This window comes from Podarcis pityusensis, assembly GCF_964106645.2.
Source record: "Podarcis pityusensis genome assembly, chromosome: 10".
Lineage (NCBI taxonomy): Eukaryota > Metazoa > Chordata > Lepidosauria > Squamata > Lacertidae > Podarcis > Podarcis pityusensis.
The window spans coordinates 34364728-34384370 of NC_138035.1; the positions used below are offsets into that span (position 1 = coordinate 34364728).

The 19643-nt window shown below is 45.9% G+C and overlaps 1 protein-coding gene across 1 annotated transcript; it reads right to left on the reverse strand.

The window, feature by feature from the left end:
* Positions 1-3549: 3549 nt before the first annotated feature.
* On the reverse strand, positions 3550-11926 carry LOC308457435 (retinoic acid-induced protein 3-like). Its single transcript, XM_080971258.1, has 4 exons — positions 11727-11926; positions 8912-9873; positions 7385-7443; positions 3550-6219 (listed from the first exon to the last, which is right to left on the reverse strand). Exons 2-4 carry the CDS (start codon positions 9825-9827, stop codon positions 6127-6129), a joined length of 1068 nt encoding a protein of 355 aa, XP_080827384.1. The 5' UTR covers positions 9828-9873; positions 11727-11926; the 3' UTR covers positions 3550-6126.
* Between the last annotated feature and the right edge of the window lie 7717 nt (positions 11927-19643).

Here is a 19643-nt window from a genome sequence, read left to right on the forward strand (position 1 = left end):
CTTTTCTGGCAGCAGATGCAAGCGCATGCAGCTCTCCAGCTCTCCAGTCCTTCAGTCAGAGCACTTGTGAAATCCACCTTGAAATATTCAAGACCTCTTGACATTCAACCTTCGGGTGAATTTGGCCACTGCTGTTGTCAAGCCAAATGTTGGGACCCAGCCTAATGTTCTGGACTGGGTGGGAAAGACTTTTTTTAAGAGAGGAAAGAAAGAAAGAAAGAAAGAAAGAAAGAAAGAAAGAAAGAAAGAAAGAAAGAAAGAAAGAAAAGGCCCTCTATTCATCAGCCATGTCCATGTGCTTTAAAATGGGAGGGGTGCATTATTCATTACGTAATCCAGCGCTGTGTGCAGTCACCATGGCAAAGAGAAAAGCAAACAGCAGCTTCCTTCGAAACTTTTGATCATAGCATAGCAGCATGTTGACTTTTAGGGTGGAGGAGAAGCTGGGCGACTTCAGGACGTTCTACGCAGGGATCGAGGAGAACACATTGAAAGAGAGGATGCCTTCAAAGACATGAAGCATGGAGTACAGAGCAGGAGAGGTCAGGTGGAGGGCAAACCCCTGGGGAATCCATGGAGGTTAGCAGCAAAGGGGGAGGAATGTGAGGAAGCAAAAAGGCGGCAGCATACCTTCGAAGAACGAAGAGAAAGAGAAATGCAGAGCGGTGCCTTGGAACAAGTCAGCCCAATGGTCCCTCTTACTGCATACATTAGCCTTCCCCAGTCTGGTGCCCTCAAGCTCAGCAGTTCCCAACTGGTGGTCTGGAGACTCTGGGGGTCCATGTAACCCACTCTGGGGGTCCGTGGCACCATTCATGTAACAAAAACTACCACAGAGATATCAAAACCTTCAAAAGTAGGGGGTCTATGGCTTGGCTGTTGAAAAACAGGGGCTCCACAGTACTTAGCAAATTGGGGACCACTGCTCTAGATGTCTTGGATGGGGCTGGTCTACACTCATGGATAGCAGCAGCTATCTGGGATTTCAGACAGGGCTGGGACCTACGGTACTTGGAAGGGCCACCTTGTCCTGAGAGGAAGCTCATGGTCATTTGGGACTGTTTAGTTCAGAAAAAAAGGTAAACAGGAGACATGGTAGAAGTGTATAAAATTAAGCACTGTACAGAGAAAATGGGCAGAAGAAAGTTTCTCTCTCCCTCTTTCTCTCCCTCCCTCTCTCTCTGGTAATACTTAAATGAGTGACACTGAATGTTGACAGACAACACGAAGTAGTTTTACAGCTCCTAGTTAAACTATGGAATTTGTCTCCACCAAGACATGGGGATGGCCACCTACTTGGGCTGCTTGAGAAAGGGGTTAGACAAATTTATGGAGGATCAGTCTACCAGCAGCTCTTAGTCCTGATGGCTGTGTACTATCTTTCCAGTACTGGAGGCAACATGTCTCTGAATACCAGTTGCCAGGGAACATGAGTGGGGAGGATGCTATCGTGCTCATGTCCTGCATGTGACCTTCTCACACAGGCATTTGGTTGGTGGGAAAAGGATGGTTAACTAGATGGGCATTTGGGCTATCCAATCAGGGTCTTCTTAATTTCCTGTGTCAGAAATCAGTCTGTCCAGTTGCCATTGGTACATTTGTAGAATATGATCTGTAAACAGATTAAGCCTTCCTACTTCCAGCTTAGTTGGCTAAACACATTTACTCTGAAATAAGCCTCACTGTGTTTAAAAGGATACCTTTCCTAGTAAGTATGTTTAGGATTACTGATATCACACATGAATGTTAGCAGAACTAAAGCTGCTTCAGTACAAGTAAGCCAACTGATGTGTCATTTGTTTCCTGGTGGGACACATTGAGGGAAATATACTGAGCTGACCTTACCAGACTGATCCATAGTTTTTCCTTGTCCTCAAAGGATGTGAGAAAAAGAAGCAGCTCTGTGTTAAAAGTTTGTGCAAAGGGTGCACCCCAAATGTGGAGGACAAGAATTTTACCCAAGGCTGTTGTTGGACCAGTAAGGGGGCACAAATCTAGAAAACATATTCCATAAACCATCCAGAGCTGAACTTGTTTATGTGATGCTCCCACAATGCCTGCTCTCAGTTAGGAGTGCAAAAGTTTATAAACATTAAACTTTATAAACTTTTGCACTCCTAACTGAGAAACTAGGCATGTTGATTGTATAGCTTGCAGCTGAAAAGGGCTAGCAATGGTTAAAAGAAAACACCTCACATTCCGGCAATATTGTCACTCCCAGGGGGAGGAATGAGGTATCAAAGTGTGATGAGCAGAAATATTGGTTGAAAATCTGATGTCAGACTCATGAATTCACTTATTCAGTGCATTTTTTATCCGGGGAAAGTCAACACTGATGGGAGTTGCATTTGCATAATGTCTGAAGAGCACCACATTGGCCACCCCTGCCATACAGGCAAGTTCCCTTGCTTCCCTTTGTCTCACCTCTTTTCATCTGCCCTCCAACACAACTTATTTTTTCCTCTTCTACTTCCTATAGCATCTTTGCTGCTTTCATCTCATGGTTATTTTTGGCATCTTTCTGCATGTATATGATCCCAGATGCTGTCACAACACCTCCCCACCCAGCACCCTCCTTTCTCTGTGCAATGCAAGGATCTCTATGAACACACACAGGCACACACATGCCATATAAACACAGAAATGCCGGTAATTAAAAATGGTCTGGGAGTGTCATGATGATATATGAATCATACTTCTATAAAAAAATATTATTTTCCTTTTTCAGGGTTCATTGGCCATGAGACAAAGAGGATTGAAGACTTTAAAACAGGAGTGCAGGGAACTTTAGGCCCTTTGTGTGTTGCCGAACCACAACTTCCATCAGCCACAGGCAGCATGGCCAATAGCCAGGCACGGCGGGAGTTGTGCGTCAGCAAAAGTTCTCCTAGCAATATGATCTCCTATGGTTCAGTCAGAGATGCCAGTTTCCCCCCAAGATTGAGGGGGCGTAGCTTATGGTACATGCATACGACATCATGCATGGAAGAGGCTGAGCACTCTGGCAGAGCCAGGTGCTGAAGCTGCGATGTGTCATGTGTGTGATGTCACACGTGTGCAATGCACGTCAAGCCCCTCAATACTGAGGGGGCTGGGCTCCCTTCAAACAAGTATCAAAGGTGCTGAAGACACCTCAGTCCCCTAGAGTTGACGCACCTGGTCGCAGCCCCTTAGATATGCAAAGATGCACCCTTCAGTATAGTACAGTGGTACCTTGGGTTACATACACTTCAGGTTACAGACGCTTCAGGTTACAGACTCTGCTAACCCAGAAATAGTACCTCGGGTTAAGAACTTTGCTTCAGGATGAGAACAGACATCATGCTCCGGCGGTCCAGTACGACGGCAGTGGGAGGCCCCATTAGCTAGAGTGGTGCTTCAGGTTAAGAACAGTTTCAGGTTAAGAACGGACCTCCGGAACGAATTAAGTTCTTAACCCGAGGTACCACTGTATCTTGAAACCCTGCTATGGTCTTCGTACCTATGCAAAGTGCTTTGGTGGATATGTACCATGAACAGAAATTGTCAAAAGAACACATTATCAATACACACCTTCTATAATTATTTATTAAATGCAGACCAATGTGTTCCGTGTGGTATGAGAAATAAACAAATAAATAATAATATAATACATTTACAAGCACACAAGCAAAAACAAAACCTGAAGAATCCTTTCCCACAGGTTAAGGAGCAAAATTGTGCACTCCCCCCCCCCCAAGGGATTTTAATGGGAGCATTGTTAAGCACAGGACTAATGGATCCCATTATAATCAATGGAAAAAGAAGCTTGACTTTCTCTGAATTGTGTCTTATTTTTCTTGAGCCGGTTGTAAAAGAGTTTCCCCAACTCCCCATTAAAATCTGAAACAACTTTCTGGAAGTGTTTGCCATATGAGTAAGGCTTGTGATCGCCAGTGTTCTTCCCCATCTGCAATCATCATATAAAGCAATCATATAATATCAGTCTTAATACTATTATGTGCTGGTCCTTATATAGCCCAAAACTGCACCAAGAGGAAACTATCAGCAGGAACCCCAAGGTTTGCAGAAGTATAGAAAATATTCGGGAAGGTGCGAAACTCTTAGGAGGAAACCACCTCTCGAAACAGCCCAATGAGGAGACTGAGCAAGCTTAGTGACAACAAAATTGTGACTGGCTATTGCAGGAAGGAGAATGGAAAACCAGGACAGGGGGAATAGAGCAGAGTAGAGTGGGAGGAATCATGAGCAGCAGCACTCCAATATGCAACATTTTGCTAGCGGTTAGCATTAGTATGTCCTAAAATGCTGTTTGATTAACAGTGGTAAAAGAGTTGCAGGAAACCCCACTGAGTTGAATGAGGCTGATCCCAGAGTAAGCGGGTATAGGATTGCAGCCTTAGTGGCATTCAATGAATTCCCTCCGCCGCCACCATTATGCTTCCAAAGTTTCCCTTTCTCTATCACTGAAATCTGCTAATAATGAATGACAGGAGGAAACCCGTGCTGAGAAGATCTCTAGGTAGGGATTTTTTCCCCCCAGGAGGGTTTGACTAACTGCTCTCTGTGGAGTTGTTGCCAAGAGATCATGTTCATCTCTCATGCAGCTTTGGCAGGAGATGGCCATGCATCAGTCTGCCCATCCCATCCCTCAACTTCTTGCAATCCGCCTCCGCCTCCGCCCCCCCCCCCAATAATGCATTGTTTTGGTTGTTCACACCACTGTTCACACACTCAGAGGACTTCCTTATGTTTGTGTATTACATATAGTCAAGGGTCCTCTCTACACAACAGCACATAAAATTTGCATGTGCTAATTTATAGGAAGAGACGCATATTTAGAGATAATTATTCTAATCTACTACCCTGTTTCTATGCTGTCACACATCACTGCCTTCAAACTGCAGGATTGTCCTCTGCAGAGGAGAGCAATCTCCCCATCTCCCAACAGTCTTTAATGTTAGGTCCCCTAAGCATGCTCAGTGGGCTTGGAAGTCTCACCAGGGGAGAGATTAGGCATCAATGGCAAAAGCAGGAAGCCTGTAAAGAAATCTCATTCAAAGCTGTACACAGTTTTAAAACCTGTTTTCTTTCCCCCTCCCTCTGCTTTCTTCCTGTGTTCAAAGCAGATCTATAGACAGTTTGGAATGACTTTCACTTTTAAAAATACTGTGATTTCCTGGTTTGAAAACTGATTTGTTTTTGTTTGGGCTACTTCCCTTTGTGACTCAGTTCCACAAAAGCAGGTAGGAAGAATTTGACAGGATTTGAGGACAGCAGTGCTATTACAGGCCTGGCATTGCACGTAGGACTAAAGACAGCCACTGATACAGGCCACCTCTTAAAAGGAAGACATTCGGAGATTTCGCAGGCTTCTAAATGGTACAGTTATCATAAAATATTCCTGCAAATTCCAATGCTTCAAAGGGCAAAGACGGAGTGGGGGGGAGGTTAGGAGAAAACGCAAATACATACATTTCAGGTATGTGGCCTGGGCCAAGAATACTCCTTGAGCTTTACTCACATTTTTACTCACAGGGAACCCCACGAGTGAATGGGATGGATATAATCTTTCCTGTTTGTGTTGTGAGGAGAAAAACAAGCTTGGGCAAAATGCTGAGGTATAGAATTCTCTGTGGAACTGAGAGAAGGCATAAGCCCTATTTGGGAGATTGCCTCTTAAGCAATTGCAGCTGTGGAGGGGAAGAGCATGACTAGGCTCACTGCCCCCCCCCCCATTTATGGGCTGCCCCCCCCCCCAGGTGATATAGAATGCTGTGCAAATCATGGGTCTAAACCACATGAGAGCTCTATAGAGAAAGCTCCATGCTTCAGACCTTCCCCCTCAGCACTTGGGTGGCAGAAGGCAGGGCAGCAAGGTAGCAAGAATGAGAGGCTACCTCAAAAAAAGCCTACAGCAATTCATTAAATGAAGGAACACGGTAAAAGAAAACATTATAAAGTGCCAAGTGTACGAAGGCAGATATAAAAGGTGTGCAGGAGAAAAGGACAGGCATCTTCCTTCATCCGCTGCAGCGCTGAGTTCTGTCCCTGATTTAATAAAAACTGAAGCACCGCTATATCCGTGATGATTTCCAGCACCTCCGCCGACTCAGAATGGCTTCTCTGGCATTAGTAGCAGGACGGCTACTTGACACCTTTCCCTCCAGAATACTCTTGGTATGGGCTGGTTCGGGTTTTCGGCCGTGGGATGGAGAAATCCTGCTGGGGCTCAAGGTTCTAGGCAAAAAAAGAGGAAGGAAGTGGAATTGTAAGGTTTTTAAGTGACATATGTTCGGTTGAATGTTTCTTTTGAGAAAGCAGAACTGTTTTTTAACTAGGTTGAGGAAGATTCTCAGAGCCCCCTGCCCCAACTTTTGCAGTGGCAGGTTGGTAGTGGCCAACTTTTCTAAAGACCTAGAAGAAAATCCAGCGCTTGGGTCACTTATAATGGAAGTGAGCCTGGGTAATGTATAGGGAAATCCTTCGTTAATCAGGGGGTAAAGGTCAGCTAAACTCTTAAGTCTGTAGTCTGTGATTCCTAATGTGGCAGGCCTTTTAAGAGAACCCGTCCAGACAAAACTGCATGCTAGATACATTACCACATGGTTAGTTTTGCATGGAAATATACTTGAGCCAATGGTGCTGGGTTGGGCTCGTGAAAGCTTTTGGTAGCTGCAAAACTGATTCCCTTTTAATTATTTTTCTAGAATGCTGCATAAGGTGAATAAAGTGCTTCAGTGTGATCCCAACCCCTCCTTCCCCAGTTACTGGCATCTTCCGTTCGAAGTTTGGACATGGAAGCTCCCCACAATCCCCTCTCTTTCTTTGCCGGTTTAGAGAAGAAGCAACTCGTTCACCATTTGCTATAAGCACAGAGACTCATCACCTCCACAGCAATAATCTTTGACTGCTTGGAGGGGAGAGGCACACATTCCTGACTGGTTAACAACCATGTGATCAGAAGGAAGCATCGCCTTCACTCATACTTGACTTTGTTTGTCTCCAATAATATCAGCAGTGGCATTAAAATGCTCACTGAGTGATCTCAGGTTGGCTTGGACGTTGCATACAGGGCCCACTATACAACTGCAATTTACAGCAATCTGCAGTTTACAGCCAATTCTGTTACCTGCCCCAACATAAACTATTCTGTTGTCTCGACGCAGCCAAAAAGAACTCACGTTACCCAGACGTCAAATGCAGCTTGTTAGCTGAGTTGTTCTCTGTGTCCCACACAGCCCCAAGACCACATAACCTCATGTGAGTGGCAGCTCCACCACCAACTCGACAATGTTTAATAATTATCCAAACATGTTGAAATTCCTTCATAGGCCACTTGACTGAATGAAGTTGCATTGCAACGAATCATTCCCGTACTGAAAATCAAAGACTGTTTATTTACCTGCAGCTGGAAGTGAGTTGAATATGGAGGATATGAAGGACCCCTGTTTGCATCTGGAACTGAAAAAGACAAGCAAGGGGAGGCAGTGAGTCAGTGTGTTTAATATTGCCACAAAAACAAAGCAAACTCCATTTGATTCCAGACAACCATCTACAGCAACAGTTGTGTATACACAATACAGTTAAAACATCCTGAGAACTATAGCCGTGGCACCCTGGGGTGCCTTGAAGGATGGTCAGGGGTGCTGTGGGCAACACTGGCCTCTGTTCCTTCTTCCCTTTCTCCCTCCTCTTTGACACCCTCTTGCATCTCTCCCAAAGGCTTGCATGGCTGTTTGTTACAGCAGCCCCGGCTTCAAGCTCTGCAGGCAAATAGTGCCTCTGGGGCTAGCCAGGGGGTGCCTCCCAGGCCCCTGTGGGGCAGTGTGAGGAGCACCTCTCTTTCTGGCGGGGGGGGGCAGCTCAGAGACTGGGGCAACAGTTGTGGCTGCCCAGAGGACTCCCAAGGAGAGAGGAGAGGGGAAGAGGCTGAGGGAACACTCCACAAGGGAGGGTGTTCAAAAAAGCATGAGAGGCTGCCAGCCCTGCAGGCAAGGGGTGACAAAACTGGGCTCCTGAGTCCCACAGGGGTGCCACAGAAAGAATGCAGTTGGTCAAGGAAGCTGTGGAGCCAAAAAGGTTGAAAACCTCTGATGTAGTGTGTTGTGCAGCCCAGTCCAATTTGTATTTACTCAGAATGAAAGCCTTTGTCATTTGCATAAAGGAAGGGCTGTAGCTCAAAGGCAGAGCATCAATGGGCATAGCCAAAGGGGAGGGAAGGGAGGGGCAGCTGCCCCCCAAATCAATAAATATAAATACATAGCTAACTAAGGTTCTGCCCCCGCCTAACAAAAGGCCTGTCCCCTAACAAAAATCCTGGCTACGCCCATAGGAGCATCTGCTTTGCAGAAGTCCCTGGGTTAATCCCCAACATCTCTTGGTAGGACTGGGAGAGAACCCTGGCAGTGGGTTAGATACTGGGCTAGATGCCCCTAATGGGCCTTATTCCCAGGTAAGTGCATCTAGGATTTCAGCCACCCAAAATATTTCCCATTTTGGGACCTGACTGAATCCTGATCCATGTGGTGTGCAACATGTTGATTTGAGATTTAAGATTTAAGAAAGAAAGAAAAGTGACAAATGAATGCCATAAATCATTATATAGGCTTTGGCTATAGAAGCATTTACTTAGGTGGCAGTGAACCTGCATTACAGGAAACACTAGGAAGCTGGCCTCCCACCTCCCCTGTGGCCCAGGATTGTCATAAAAAGTGCCTGCCTTTCCAAGGACACGTCCAGTATGGCCCTCTTTGTGCTCTGCAACACCAAATGAGAACATGGGAAGCTGTCCTAGGGAATGCTTTAAAATGGGTTAAAAAATAATAATTCAGTAGCATCTGAATATTTTTAGCTTGCCAAAGATGCTCTCTCTATCACACAAAGCACTTGCCAGTCCCAGACATACAGGCATTGCTATGGATAGCCATACCTTGCGCGTTGTCTTCCTGAGCATAGGCTCGATTCTCTACTCCGTAGGTTTTTTTCAGGACTTTAGGCTGGCAGGCGTCATTCTCCGGAGGGTAGTCTCCGGGCTTCCGTGGAGTGGTGAGGAAACAGAGCTCAGGCACTGCATATATCATCAGGAAGACCCACCCATTAGCTACCAGAGCAATGCTGATAGTGGGATCGTCCCATTCTGGCCTTTTCCCAAAGTCTGTCATGAACACGCTGATCCATGCCACCCAGATGCCTATGGAGAACAGGGCTGTGAAGAAGGTGTGTGTGCCATGCCTCTTCCACCTTCTGTATGACCCACAGAAAACAAAAGTGGAGACCACAAAGAGGAGGGCTATCAGGAAAAGCACATAGATGAGAAGCAGAACGAAGTCCACGCGGCTTTTTTGTGTCAAACCTTTCGTGGAGTTCAGGGCTCTCAGCTCTTGGCTGTTGATGGCTACGTACTGTATGGCGATAATAATCTGCACAATGGTCAGGCTGATGGCGAAAACCAGCAGCGCCAGTACCGAAAATGGCCGTCTTCCTCTCACCAGCTTGATGAGGTCGAAGGCATGGGCCAGGAGGCAGGCGAAGCAGAGGGCGAAGAGGACCCCGAAAAGAAAGAAGCGGGTGGGGGCAGTCCTCTCGTTGAGCCTTATAATGAAGGCAAAAGTGAGGCCGAAGATTCCTAGAGTGCCCAGAAGGAAGAGGAACTGGACAGGGATCAGGCTTCGCTTTGTGTTGTCTTGGACTTTACATACAAGGAAAATGAGCACAACGATCAGGATGGCTGTGACGACAGCACCAGCGGTAGCAAAGGATTCCACAACAACGCCCCAATAGTCCTTGGTGTCACAGAGGAAGTCATAGTCTCTATCTAAGCCTTGACAGACTGGCCGGGAGGCCATGGTGCCTCAGGACAGCCCTAAAGTGGATGCCGCCTTAAAGGAAGACCTGTAGAAATTAAGAGAAGCATGATAAAGCATGATTTGAAAAAGAGAGTGAAATGGACTACAACCCTACAATTCTATGAAGGGGATAATATCAGAACAGCTGAAGCAAGTCAGACACTACTTAGAGATGTCAAAGGAATCAAATAATTATTAAGCTGATTCAGATAAAGCCTTATTTCATTAACTGAGTTATGGATTATGGAATCTAGGCATATGGTGGACTAATCTAGTAGTACCATTATATTTTAAAATATTATTTACTACAGTGAGGATCGTGTAATCAAAAGGCATACATTTTGTAACTCAGGTATAGTATTTTCAGGGTGCAATTGCCTCTTGAAGTTTCAGACTAAAGAGCTATATATGGCATGGCTTGAAGTTTGGCGGTGTAATCTCCAGCAGGCATTACTGGTTGCTTTTTGCCTTCTGCACAGTCAAACTTTGTTGGGTTGCTTGTTTTTACAAACTTTCAGAGTGGGGAGTCCAAAGGAATGAAAAATGGAAAGCGAAACTTCAACAGAGTTACTGAAAAACAAATACATATCTCTTCTCCCCATGAAAAACGCCTCTCTCTGTGTGATTATGTGTGTTGAGTGCGTATAGAGGTACCTCGGGTTACAGACGCTTCAAGTTACAAACACTTTGGGTTACAGACTCCACTAACCCAGAAATAGTATCTCGGGTTAAGAACTTTACCTCAGGATGAGAACAGAAATTGCGGCGCGGCGGCAGCGGGAGGCCCCATTAGCCAAAGTGGTACCTCAGGTTAAGAACAGTTTCAGGTTAAGAACGGACCTCCAGAACAAATTAAGTTCTTAACCCGAGGTACCACTGTAATTGTGTGTGGGTCTGACCCCACTCACTTTAGGGTCTGGCGCTGCCCTCTAATGGAATGTGACATTTTGGGGCAAATGTGGGCCACCAAATTTTAATGTTTTGAGTCAGGCCCCAACTGCCTGCAGGTGTAGGCGAATGCACCGCGTTCTCCAAAGGACTGTCAACACTGTATCAAGCAGGAACACCCCTTTCCTCCATCTGCTGTGTCCTCAGAGACATTCCTTCAGATAACTGAATACAGAAAACTCACCATAAAGTCTGAATGCAGGGTAAGTTGCTTCTTCTGGTGAGAAATTTCCAAATCAGAACCCCTATGTGTCATTTTAACATTAGCACTTGCCTTGGTTGTACAAGGGCCAGGCAGAAATCCCCCCACCCTCTCCATTTCTGAGAAAAAGAAAAATACTTTTAAGCACTCAGGCTGTAGACCTATGCAAACTTGCTGCCAAGTAAACATGCATAGTATCGGGCTGCAAATCATTCATTCACTGCCTGGTTTGATACCCTTCACTTAAGGGTGTACAGCTATCTTAAAACCACATGCAGCTGATAGCTAGAGGTCAAACAGCCAGATCCACAAACCAATTAAACAGTGCTGCATGCATTTGAACAGAATGAACACATTGACGCCAACGGGACACCAACTTGCTTAATAATAGCAGGGCTAAATCAACAGAATTCCAGGTACTCCAGTTAAGACTTGCTAGCTGTGAGAACGCAAAATGAATCTACAGGGAAGGCATGCTTTGCGCAACAGTGCGTATACATAAATAAGGAATTTTTTTGCACTTTTCAGATTCTAGGAAAGAGCCAGAGAATGGCTGTCAATGGGTGTCTTTGTAATGCTAAAAACATGAAAGGAAAATCCCATCTGCAGACTAGCAATCCAGAAATGAAGCTACAAACTGCACCACAGCAGCATGCCCTGGGGTCAGGTTGAGAAAGAGCCACAGGACTCCCTCCTACCAAACCTCTTGCTCTATGATCCCATCACGGTAGCTTTGGTCTTTGATTTACCTTGAGTGTGCTCTGTGCTCCCACGGCTAGATGCGTCTTCTTCAGTAGCAGAGGGCAAACCAGGGAAATTCCTGCCGCACACCCACTCGGCAAATAATCTCAGCTCTGCTCGTTCTTCTCTCCCCGAGCGAGACAAGCAGCAAAACTGCTCTCTCACACTCTAAGGGCAGCTTTAAAAGCAAATGAGGAAAAAAGCAGAGATGATGGAGTAGGGACACGCCTATTCCAGTTCCACTACTCCTGGTGCTGTTATAAATATAACGTCCCGGTGCCAGGAGATGAGGTAAAAATGTCTGACGTCAACAGGACAGTCACCCCAGCAGCTGGGTGGGGAAGGATCCTGCGCCTCTCCCCACCCCACAATTGAATCCGTGACCATTCATCAAGTCAGTTGATAAATTGCACCTCTCTGGGAGTTGAGAAACCAAGAGGATATGGGCTGGTGGGAGACCCCTGGCCAACAATAACACCATTGTGCTCCTCCTCCCCTTCATTGCTTTCTATACTTACCTAACATTCAGCTGTTAATGTACTGAGAAAGTTCAAGAGTGACCACGAGAAACAGTCTTTTAAGTCTCCCTCTCTCTCCCTCTCCCTCGTTCTCTTTCTTCTTTGTACACTCGATCCCTGGAGCAGAAGCTGATCATGCCTGCAGACGCTCAGGAATTTCCAGTGCTTATCCTTCTGAGCAAATCAGGTGCTTTGCCATCCAGATCAGCTAAGAAAAAATATACAGGGGATATGTGCACAGACTCACACTCAGAGCCGGCCCACCTATGAGGCAAGGCAAGGCAAGGCAAGGCAAGGCAACTGCCTTAGGTGGTAGGATCCATGGGGCAGCAAATCTGGCCTCCAAGAATGCATTGCCCGCAGCTGTTGCCATAGTGGCAGTGACAGCTGTGGTACAAGCCTTGGAAGTCAGATCTGCCACCACCTTGGTAGCCCCCCACCCAGTGTCACCACTACAGCGGCCTCTTGGCAAATAAGAGGTGCTGCTGGTGACCTCCTACCCCTAGGGAGGAAATGGCGGAGCTGCCCTTGGAGTCTCCTAGGCTCCGCACCTGCTCAGCTTGATTTAGAACAGGCCTCTTCCCATGGGAGCATGATGGTCTTTGATTCCCTTCAACCATCGGGTAAGGTTGATCTGACACACACCTTTCTTCCCAATGTAAATTTTCACTCACCCCTTTGTACCCGATGTAGATCTTTATTTCCCCCTTCTTCTCTGGCATTTTGTGGTTCACCTCAGGTTCACACTGCACTTCCTACAAGTACACTTCACCACGGCCAAACCAGGCTCAAGGCCAGCACTGAGAGTGGAAAAAGCATCACAGGTTATGAAATTTGCTCTGTGTTATTACTTCAAAATGGGTGCAATGTATGAAACTAACCTGATATAGGGTAACTGTAGGTGTCTGCCACAGGCATCTTAACTGGGGAAACCATTTTGCTGATGTAGTAGCAGAACATATCTATTCTCAGTGTTCAAATTAAAGGAGATGTGATGCCCAGACACTGAAGTCCAGTGCCAAGGGCCTTCTGGCAGTTCCCTCACTGCGAGAAGCCAAGTTACAGGGAACCAGGCAGAGGGCCTTCTCAGTAGTGGCACCCGCCCTGTGGAACGCCCTCCCACCAGAGGTCAAAGACAAGAACAACTACCATACTTTTAGAAAACATCTGAAGGCAGCCCTGTTTAGGGAAGCTTTTAATGTTTAACAGACCACTGTATTTCAATACTTTGTTGGAAGCTGCCCAGAGTGGCTGGGGAAACCCAGCCAGATGGGCGGGGTATAAATAAAAAATGATGATGATGAGCCCCCTCTCAGCTACTATTTTTCAAAGGCCACGTGGGCGTCATCTCAACAACAGCTGAGGAGGTGACTCAGGGGGTTGTAGATTTCCTTAAGGTCCCTTTACCTTTCCCCCGGTTGTGACTGGTGCCAATGTGACTGGTGGGGCGGGAGGCAGGAAGGTCAACGTCCAAGGGAGCTAGAGCCAATGGCAGGCAGAGTCATCACAGCTAGTTGTAAGAAGGCAGGCAGGTGAAGGCTGGCTGAGGGCAGGCTGAGGTTGGTGGGGCAGTGCCCCATACCCCCAAATAATTTGAGCAATGGACTCTGGTTACATACTATTGGAAGCAAGGAAGGACAAATGGTACAGTGGGTGCCTCATGCTAGATTTAACTGCCTGGCAGCTGGGCAGTACCACCCTAATAGGGCTTGGAGACAGAACCTCTGGAGGAGCAGAGGTGAGCCAGTCAATGATCCCAGCAGACTCGGCTCCAGAACAGAAGGAGTCTGTTGCAAGTCACATAGCCAGGCATGAGGAAGGCTTTGCCAGAGCAGTGAAGTCTGAATGGGAGTGCAGGTCATCATTTTAATATTTCACCTGGGCTGTCCAAATACCTGAGGCTAGCCCTAGGGGCCCAAGCAACGCAGGTGCAACCACACCCTGAGCTAATCTCGAATATGTTGAGGCCACGTGAAACAGCCTTTTGGCTGGTTTGACAGCAGCTTTGCCAAGAATGCTTTCATTGCTTTTATTCTAAGAAGCGTCAAGCGACGATGTGTAAAAAACAGAAGAGAGGCTATTAAATATTAAATGCACACGGCAGGACAAGGCACATGCTATTGTGCCCTGTGTGCTTTTGATTGCTGATAACTATCATAAGGGACACATAGGATTTGGGATTTCTTCCTGCGGCCTAAATAGCCTCACAATGGAAAATGGAGAGTCAAGATGCAGGCGGGGAAGATATCATCTAAACAGCGCTGTTTGGCTTCACTGGCAGAGACTAGGGAGGCTCTGACCAGCGTCAACAGAGCCAAGTCAGAAAGTGTCTCTGTCTGCAGCAAACCCTCTTAGAGGACATTCAGCTATAAATGGGACATTTAAAATAAATAAATAAAAAATAATAATAACTGTGGATATATGAGTTTTGAGACTTATTGATTTAAATAGGTTTCACCCTCTGTCCTGTCCTGTTTTTTTGCTGTATTATCACTGTGATGCCACATTCACCCACCCCAGAATTCTCCATTCAGTGCTGTTATCTTATATGGGACTGTGAATCAGAGCTTCAGAATACTGTATTTGCTCTGATAGCTGAAAAAGCAAATATAATCAGGGCACCAAGTTCAGTGACAAATATCCTTTACTATATACTCTGGGTGTGGCCAAAGACACATTTGATAATGTCACTAAAAGTTAAGAGTCCCATATAAATATTACTAATAATATTACTAATGCTAATATTTATTTTTATTTTGTTCCATCTTAGTATGGTTTATAATTCATGATGCTTACTGCAAATGATGTTTCCGTCTTTTATTTTAGGCTTTGAAACAACAGTGTGTGACACTGTTCTTTAATATTGCCATTTGACAGCTCAGAAATTCAGTCTGAGTCTGAGATACAGTATATATTTTGCTCCAGCCTTACTGTGCTTATGTTAGCACATATCTGAACGCAGGTTTTCCTGCTTCAGATTTGACACTACACAGAATTCAAGAACCTTTCTATCCCCTGAAACTGTTCAGTCTTCAGCAACGCGATGCTGTGGGGATTTCACTTCAAGACAGTACAAAGTGGCTTCCTCTCTCTCTCTCTCTCTCTCTCTCTCTCTCTCTCTGGGTCCCTCTAAACAATCTCTCTCTTTTTTAGTATTCATCTTGATTTGCTTTCACAAAGCTTATGCAGCGGTTAGATTATACCCAGCTTTTATTGAGCATTTGTTCTGATTGGTTTGTGGGGTGGTTATACAGCAATGAACATCCATCCTGCATTCATTCTGACTTGCTTACTGGGGAGTTTACATGTCTCCCCGTTAGTTATTTAGTCATTCCATACTTTTCAATGCATTTCCCTGTCACTTTCCAAACCATAGAAAGTTTGTGAAGATTCAAAGTCCAGAATAGAGCTCTAAAGCTTTTTGTCACTAGTCAAGCCACCAAATGAGACAACCTAGTCTGACATACTCGGGGACATTAGCTATGTCTCATCAAAGGCTGTGAGGACCATTTTTCTGTGCCTACAGGAAAGGGAAGGGACTGGGAGGAGAGATAGCTAAGAAAGGGAGGATGAACAAACAGGCAACAGATTCCAGTGCTTCAGGAAGCTCTGGAGTGATATTTTGGTGTGAGTGAGAGTAGCAAACATGTAAGCACTGGGAAGGACTACGGCTTGAGCGTGAAAAGAAAAGGGTACCAGAATGTTGCAGAATGTCCCATGGGCAGCAAAGGGGCTTCTTCTTCCATGTTGTTCTTTTCATGCTAAAATAAGGAGGCTAAAATAAAGGGAAACTAAAATAAATCTGGAACTAGAGGCCTCACCTTTTACTTATGTCCTTTGGCATATTTAACAAAATGAGTCTTTTGATTCTTACTTGGGCTAGAGTTTTAAGGAGTGGCTTTCCGGTGTAAATATGTGGTAAAGAAGCAGCTAGGGAAAATAGCAAACATACACATCATCAGGGGCACTTTGGAAGTGTGATATGTAAAGCTGCCAAAAGAACACAAAATATAAAGTCAAATGTAAATTTGCTATGATTTATATAGAGAGGGGAAGGGAGAGAAAGTAATGGAAGCGTCAAACAGCACTCTGGACAAGTTTGTTCTGGATCCTGGTACGATGCCATTAATCACTAAAACTACCGGTATGTATTTTGTTACTGTGACTAAGAAAACATAAATTTTAAATTCTGATAGCTAAACATCTGATTTTCTGCCTTCATCGGTTGCTCTTCAACAGTTGCTCTTATGAAAATGCTGCTCTTTCCAAAGTTGCAGGTTTGAGGCTGTGGTGCTTAGAAGACCTTCATTTGCTGAAGCTAAGTGATGTTGTTACTACCCTCTTGGCTGAGGCCCTGTGATTTTAATGCATTCAGCATGTACCTCCAGATGTTCTCCTATTTTGCTAACATTGTTGGATTTGTTGGCATCTCTACAGCAGTTACTGATAAATTAAAGAATTTGTCTGTATTAAAACATTTAGCAGCAGGTCACTCCAATTCCTTTTGTCAAAATCACCAATTTGTGGTTTCTAAAAAGTTTGCATAGGTCAATTGTAGCTTTACCTGCATACAGGATATGACATCCCTTTTTTGCATTCAATGATATAAATTATATTGCAGGATCCACAGGTAATGTATTGTTTGATGTATTACTACTACTACTACTACTACTACTACTACTACTGTTTACCCACCCTTCACCCTAAGGTCCCAGGGTGAGTTACAATATTGAAACACAATATTAAAGAGTTTAAAACAGCTGACTATGTTCTACTTCTCCTGGTGCTTTTGAAGGTAGCTATCACACAGGTGATTCAGGGTTTGAAATTACATGGATGAGATCCATGATTGCTGATCTGTGGTACAGCTCTCACTAATAGTTTGCATAGATTTGAAAGCTGGCAGAATGATACCTTTAGCAAGCCATTCAGTATTTGCTAACAAAAGGTAGCTTTCTCTTATTACCAGGTGATAGGAGATGCTGGATGGAAATCTACCGCAAATGAGATATATTGCTCTTTGTTACTTGACACCTCATTTGATGCAGGAGGCTTTCTCTAAACAAAATGGAAGCTTGGTGGATGTAGAGGATGCCCTCTTTGCAGAAGGTGTTCTTTCAGCTCTCTGATCCTCAGTGGCGTAGCGTGGGTTGTCAGCACCCGGGGCAAGGCAAGTAATTTGCGCCCCCTAACCCGTGGATTTTGCGCCCCCTAACCCGTGGAGCGCGGCCCCCCAGATGTTGCGCCCGGTGTGGCCGGCCCAGCCTGCACCCCCCACGCTACGCCACTGTAGCACAGAACACCATCCCTAATCCTGCAACTGCAAAAAGTTCTGCAACACAGCACAACAGACCGTGCAAAAGGATCGTTGTTGATGCTTTTATTAAAAAAATGTAAACAACAGCCATCTTTATTTACACTATGAGCTAACTGTCTGAGATGGGTAAAACCAATCCCAAAGGGCCCTTACAAACAGTAGATTATGCTACATTTTCCTTGTTTAAATCCACAATGTTTTGGTTTTTTAAAATGCACTCTACCTCCCCACCCTTATACCCTTTCCACCCAAGACGTACACCTGATGCCTTTGTCACACATTACATGCACCCAACCCCTTCCCTGCAGTCAGCTAGATTTCCCTCGCAATAAACGTGGGTACCGGAGAAGGGAAACCTGAAAAGAGGAAGTGGCTGCTTTCCTGCATTCTGCCTCAGGGTCTTACTGCCCACCCTGCTCTGTTTCGTTGCTGTGTTTGCTCAAACGGAACAAAGAGCAGGGAAAGCCCCTCCCCTCCAGGCAGAGAGAGAGAGAGAGAGAGAGAGAGAGAGAGAGAGAGAGAGACGCCCTCCACGAGTTGTCGAGCTTGGGCAACTTGGGCAACGGCTGCGCGGCCGACGGCGAGGCGCTAAGGCGCCGGCTCCCCAGGCTGCAGCGCTTGGCCAGGCGCTGCGCTTGCATGCCTGGCCGCGCCCAGCTCGCCTCAGCGCAGCGGAAAACAGAAGCAGTGGCGGAGACGACGACCCCCCACCCCAACCAAACCTTGATTGCTTGTCCCTTCCCTCTGGACTCGCGCCCCCCCAGGTGTTGCGCCCGGTGCGGCTGGCACCCCTGGCACCCCCCACGCTACGCCACTGCTGATCCTTCATTGATATTTATCTTTGTTACTGCAAATGAATTTGCTCCTGAAAGCCAAGGTGTAGACACTTTTTAAAAATAGATGCTTTGGATAGCAGGATTTCCAGCATAGGTAGATGTGGGCATTATCAGGGGGTTTGTTGTAAAGAACAGTGGCTATTTTATTGTTTTCAGTGATGAGGAGGACATCAAGAAAAGGGATGTGTGGATTATCAGTGGTGCTGTTGAATGTAAACTTGGTAGTTGGATGAGAGATGCGGGTGGTGCTGTGGTCTAAACCACTGAGCCTCTTGGGCTTGCCGATCAGAAAGTCAGCAGTTCGAATCCGTGTGACAGGGTGAACTCTCATTGCTCTGTCTCAGCTTCTGCCAACCTAGCAGATTGAAAGCACACCAGTGCAAGTAGATAAATAGGTACTGCTGCAGTGGGAAGGTAAACGGCATTTCTGTGCACTCCGGCACTCATCACAGTCCTCCGTGCGCCAGTAGCAGTTTAGTCATGCTGGTCACATAACCCAGAAAGCTGTCTGTGGACAAATGCCAGCTTCCTCGGCCTGAAAAGTGAGATGAGCACCACACCCCATAGTCACCTTTGACTGGACTGTCCAGGGGTCCTTTACCTTTTACCTTTAGCTGGATGAACAGAGTTTTGATGTACAGAGTTTTGATGTACAGAGTTTTGATGTAATTTGTAAATTGTTCTAAGTTCAGACCACAAAGATATTGGCTCCACCATGCAGGTGGTTTCTTAATGAGCTCTTATGGGTTGTCTTGTTAAAGTTTTCCCAAGAATATATTTCCATAAGATGGAGCAACAGTAGCACAATAGCCATGCCTTGTACTTGCAAGTGATGCTCTCCTTTAAATGTTGTTATTACAAGTAAGCAGTGCTTTTTTAAAGAGGGTACTGAAGGGTATGGGGACGCGGGTGGCGCTGTGATCTACACCACAGAGCCTAGGGCTTGCCGATCAGAAGGTCGGTGGTTAGAATCCCCCCAATAAGGTGAGCTCCTGTTATTCCGTCCCAGCTCCTGCCCACCTAGCAGTTCGAAAGTACGTCAAGTGCAAGTAGATAAATAGGTACTGCTCCGGCAGGAAGGTAAACGGAGTTTCCCTGCGCTGCTCTGGTTCGCCAGAAACGGCTTAGTCACGCTGGCCACATGACCCAGAAGCTGTCTGTGGACAAATGCCAGCTCCCTTGGCCTATAGAGCGAGATGAGCGCCGCAACTCCAGAGTCGTCCGCGACTGGACCTAACGGTCAGGAGTACCTTT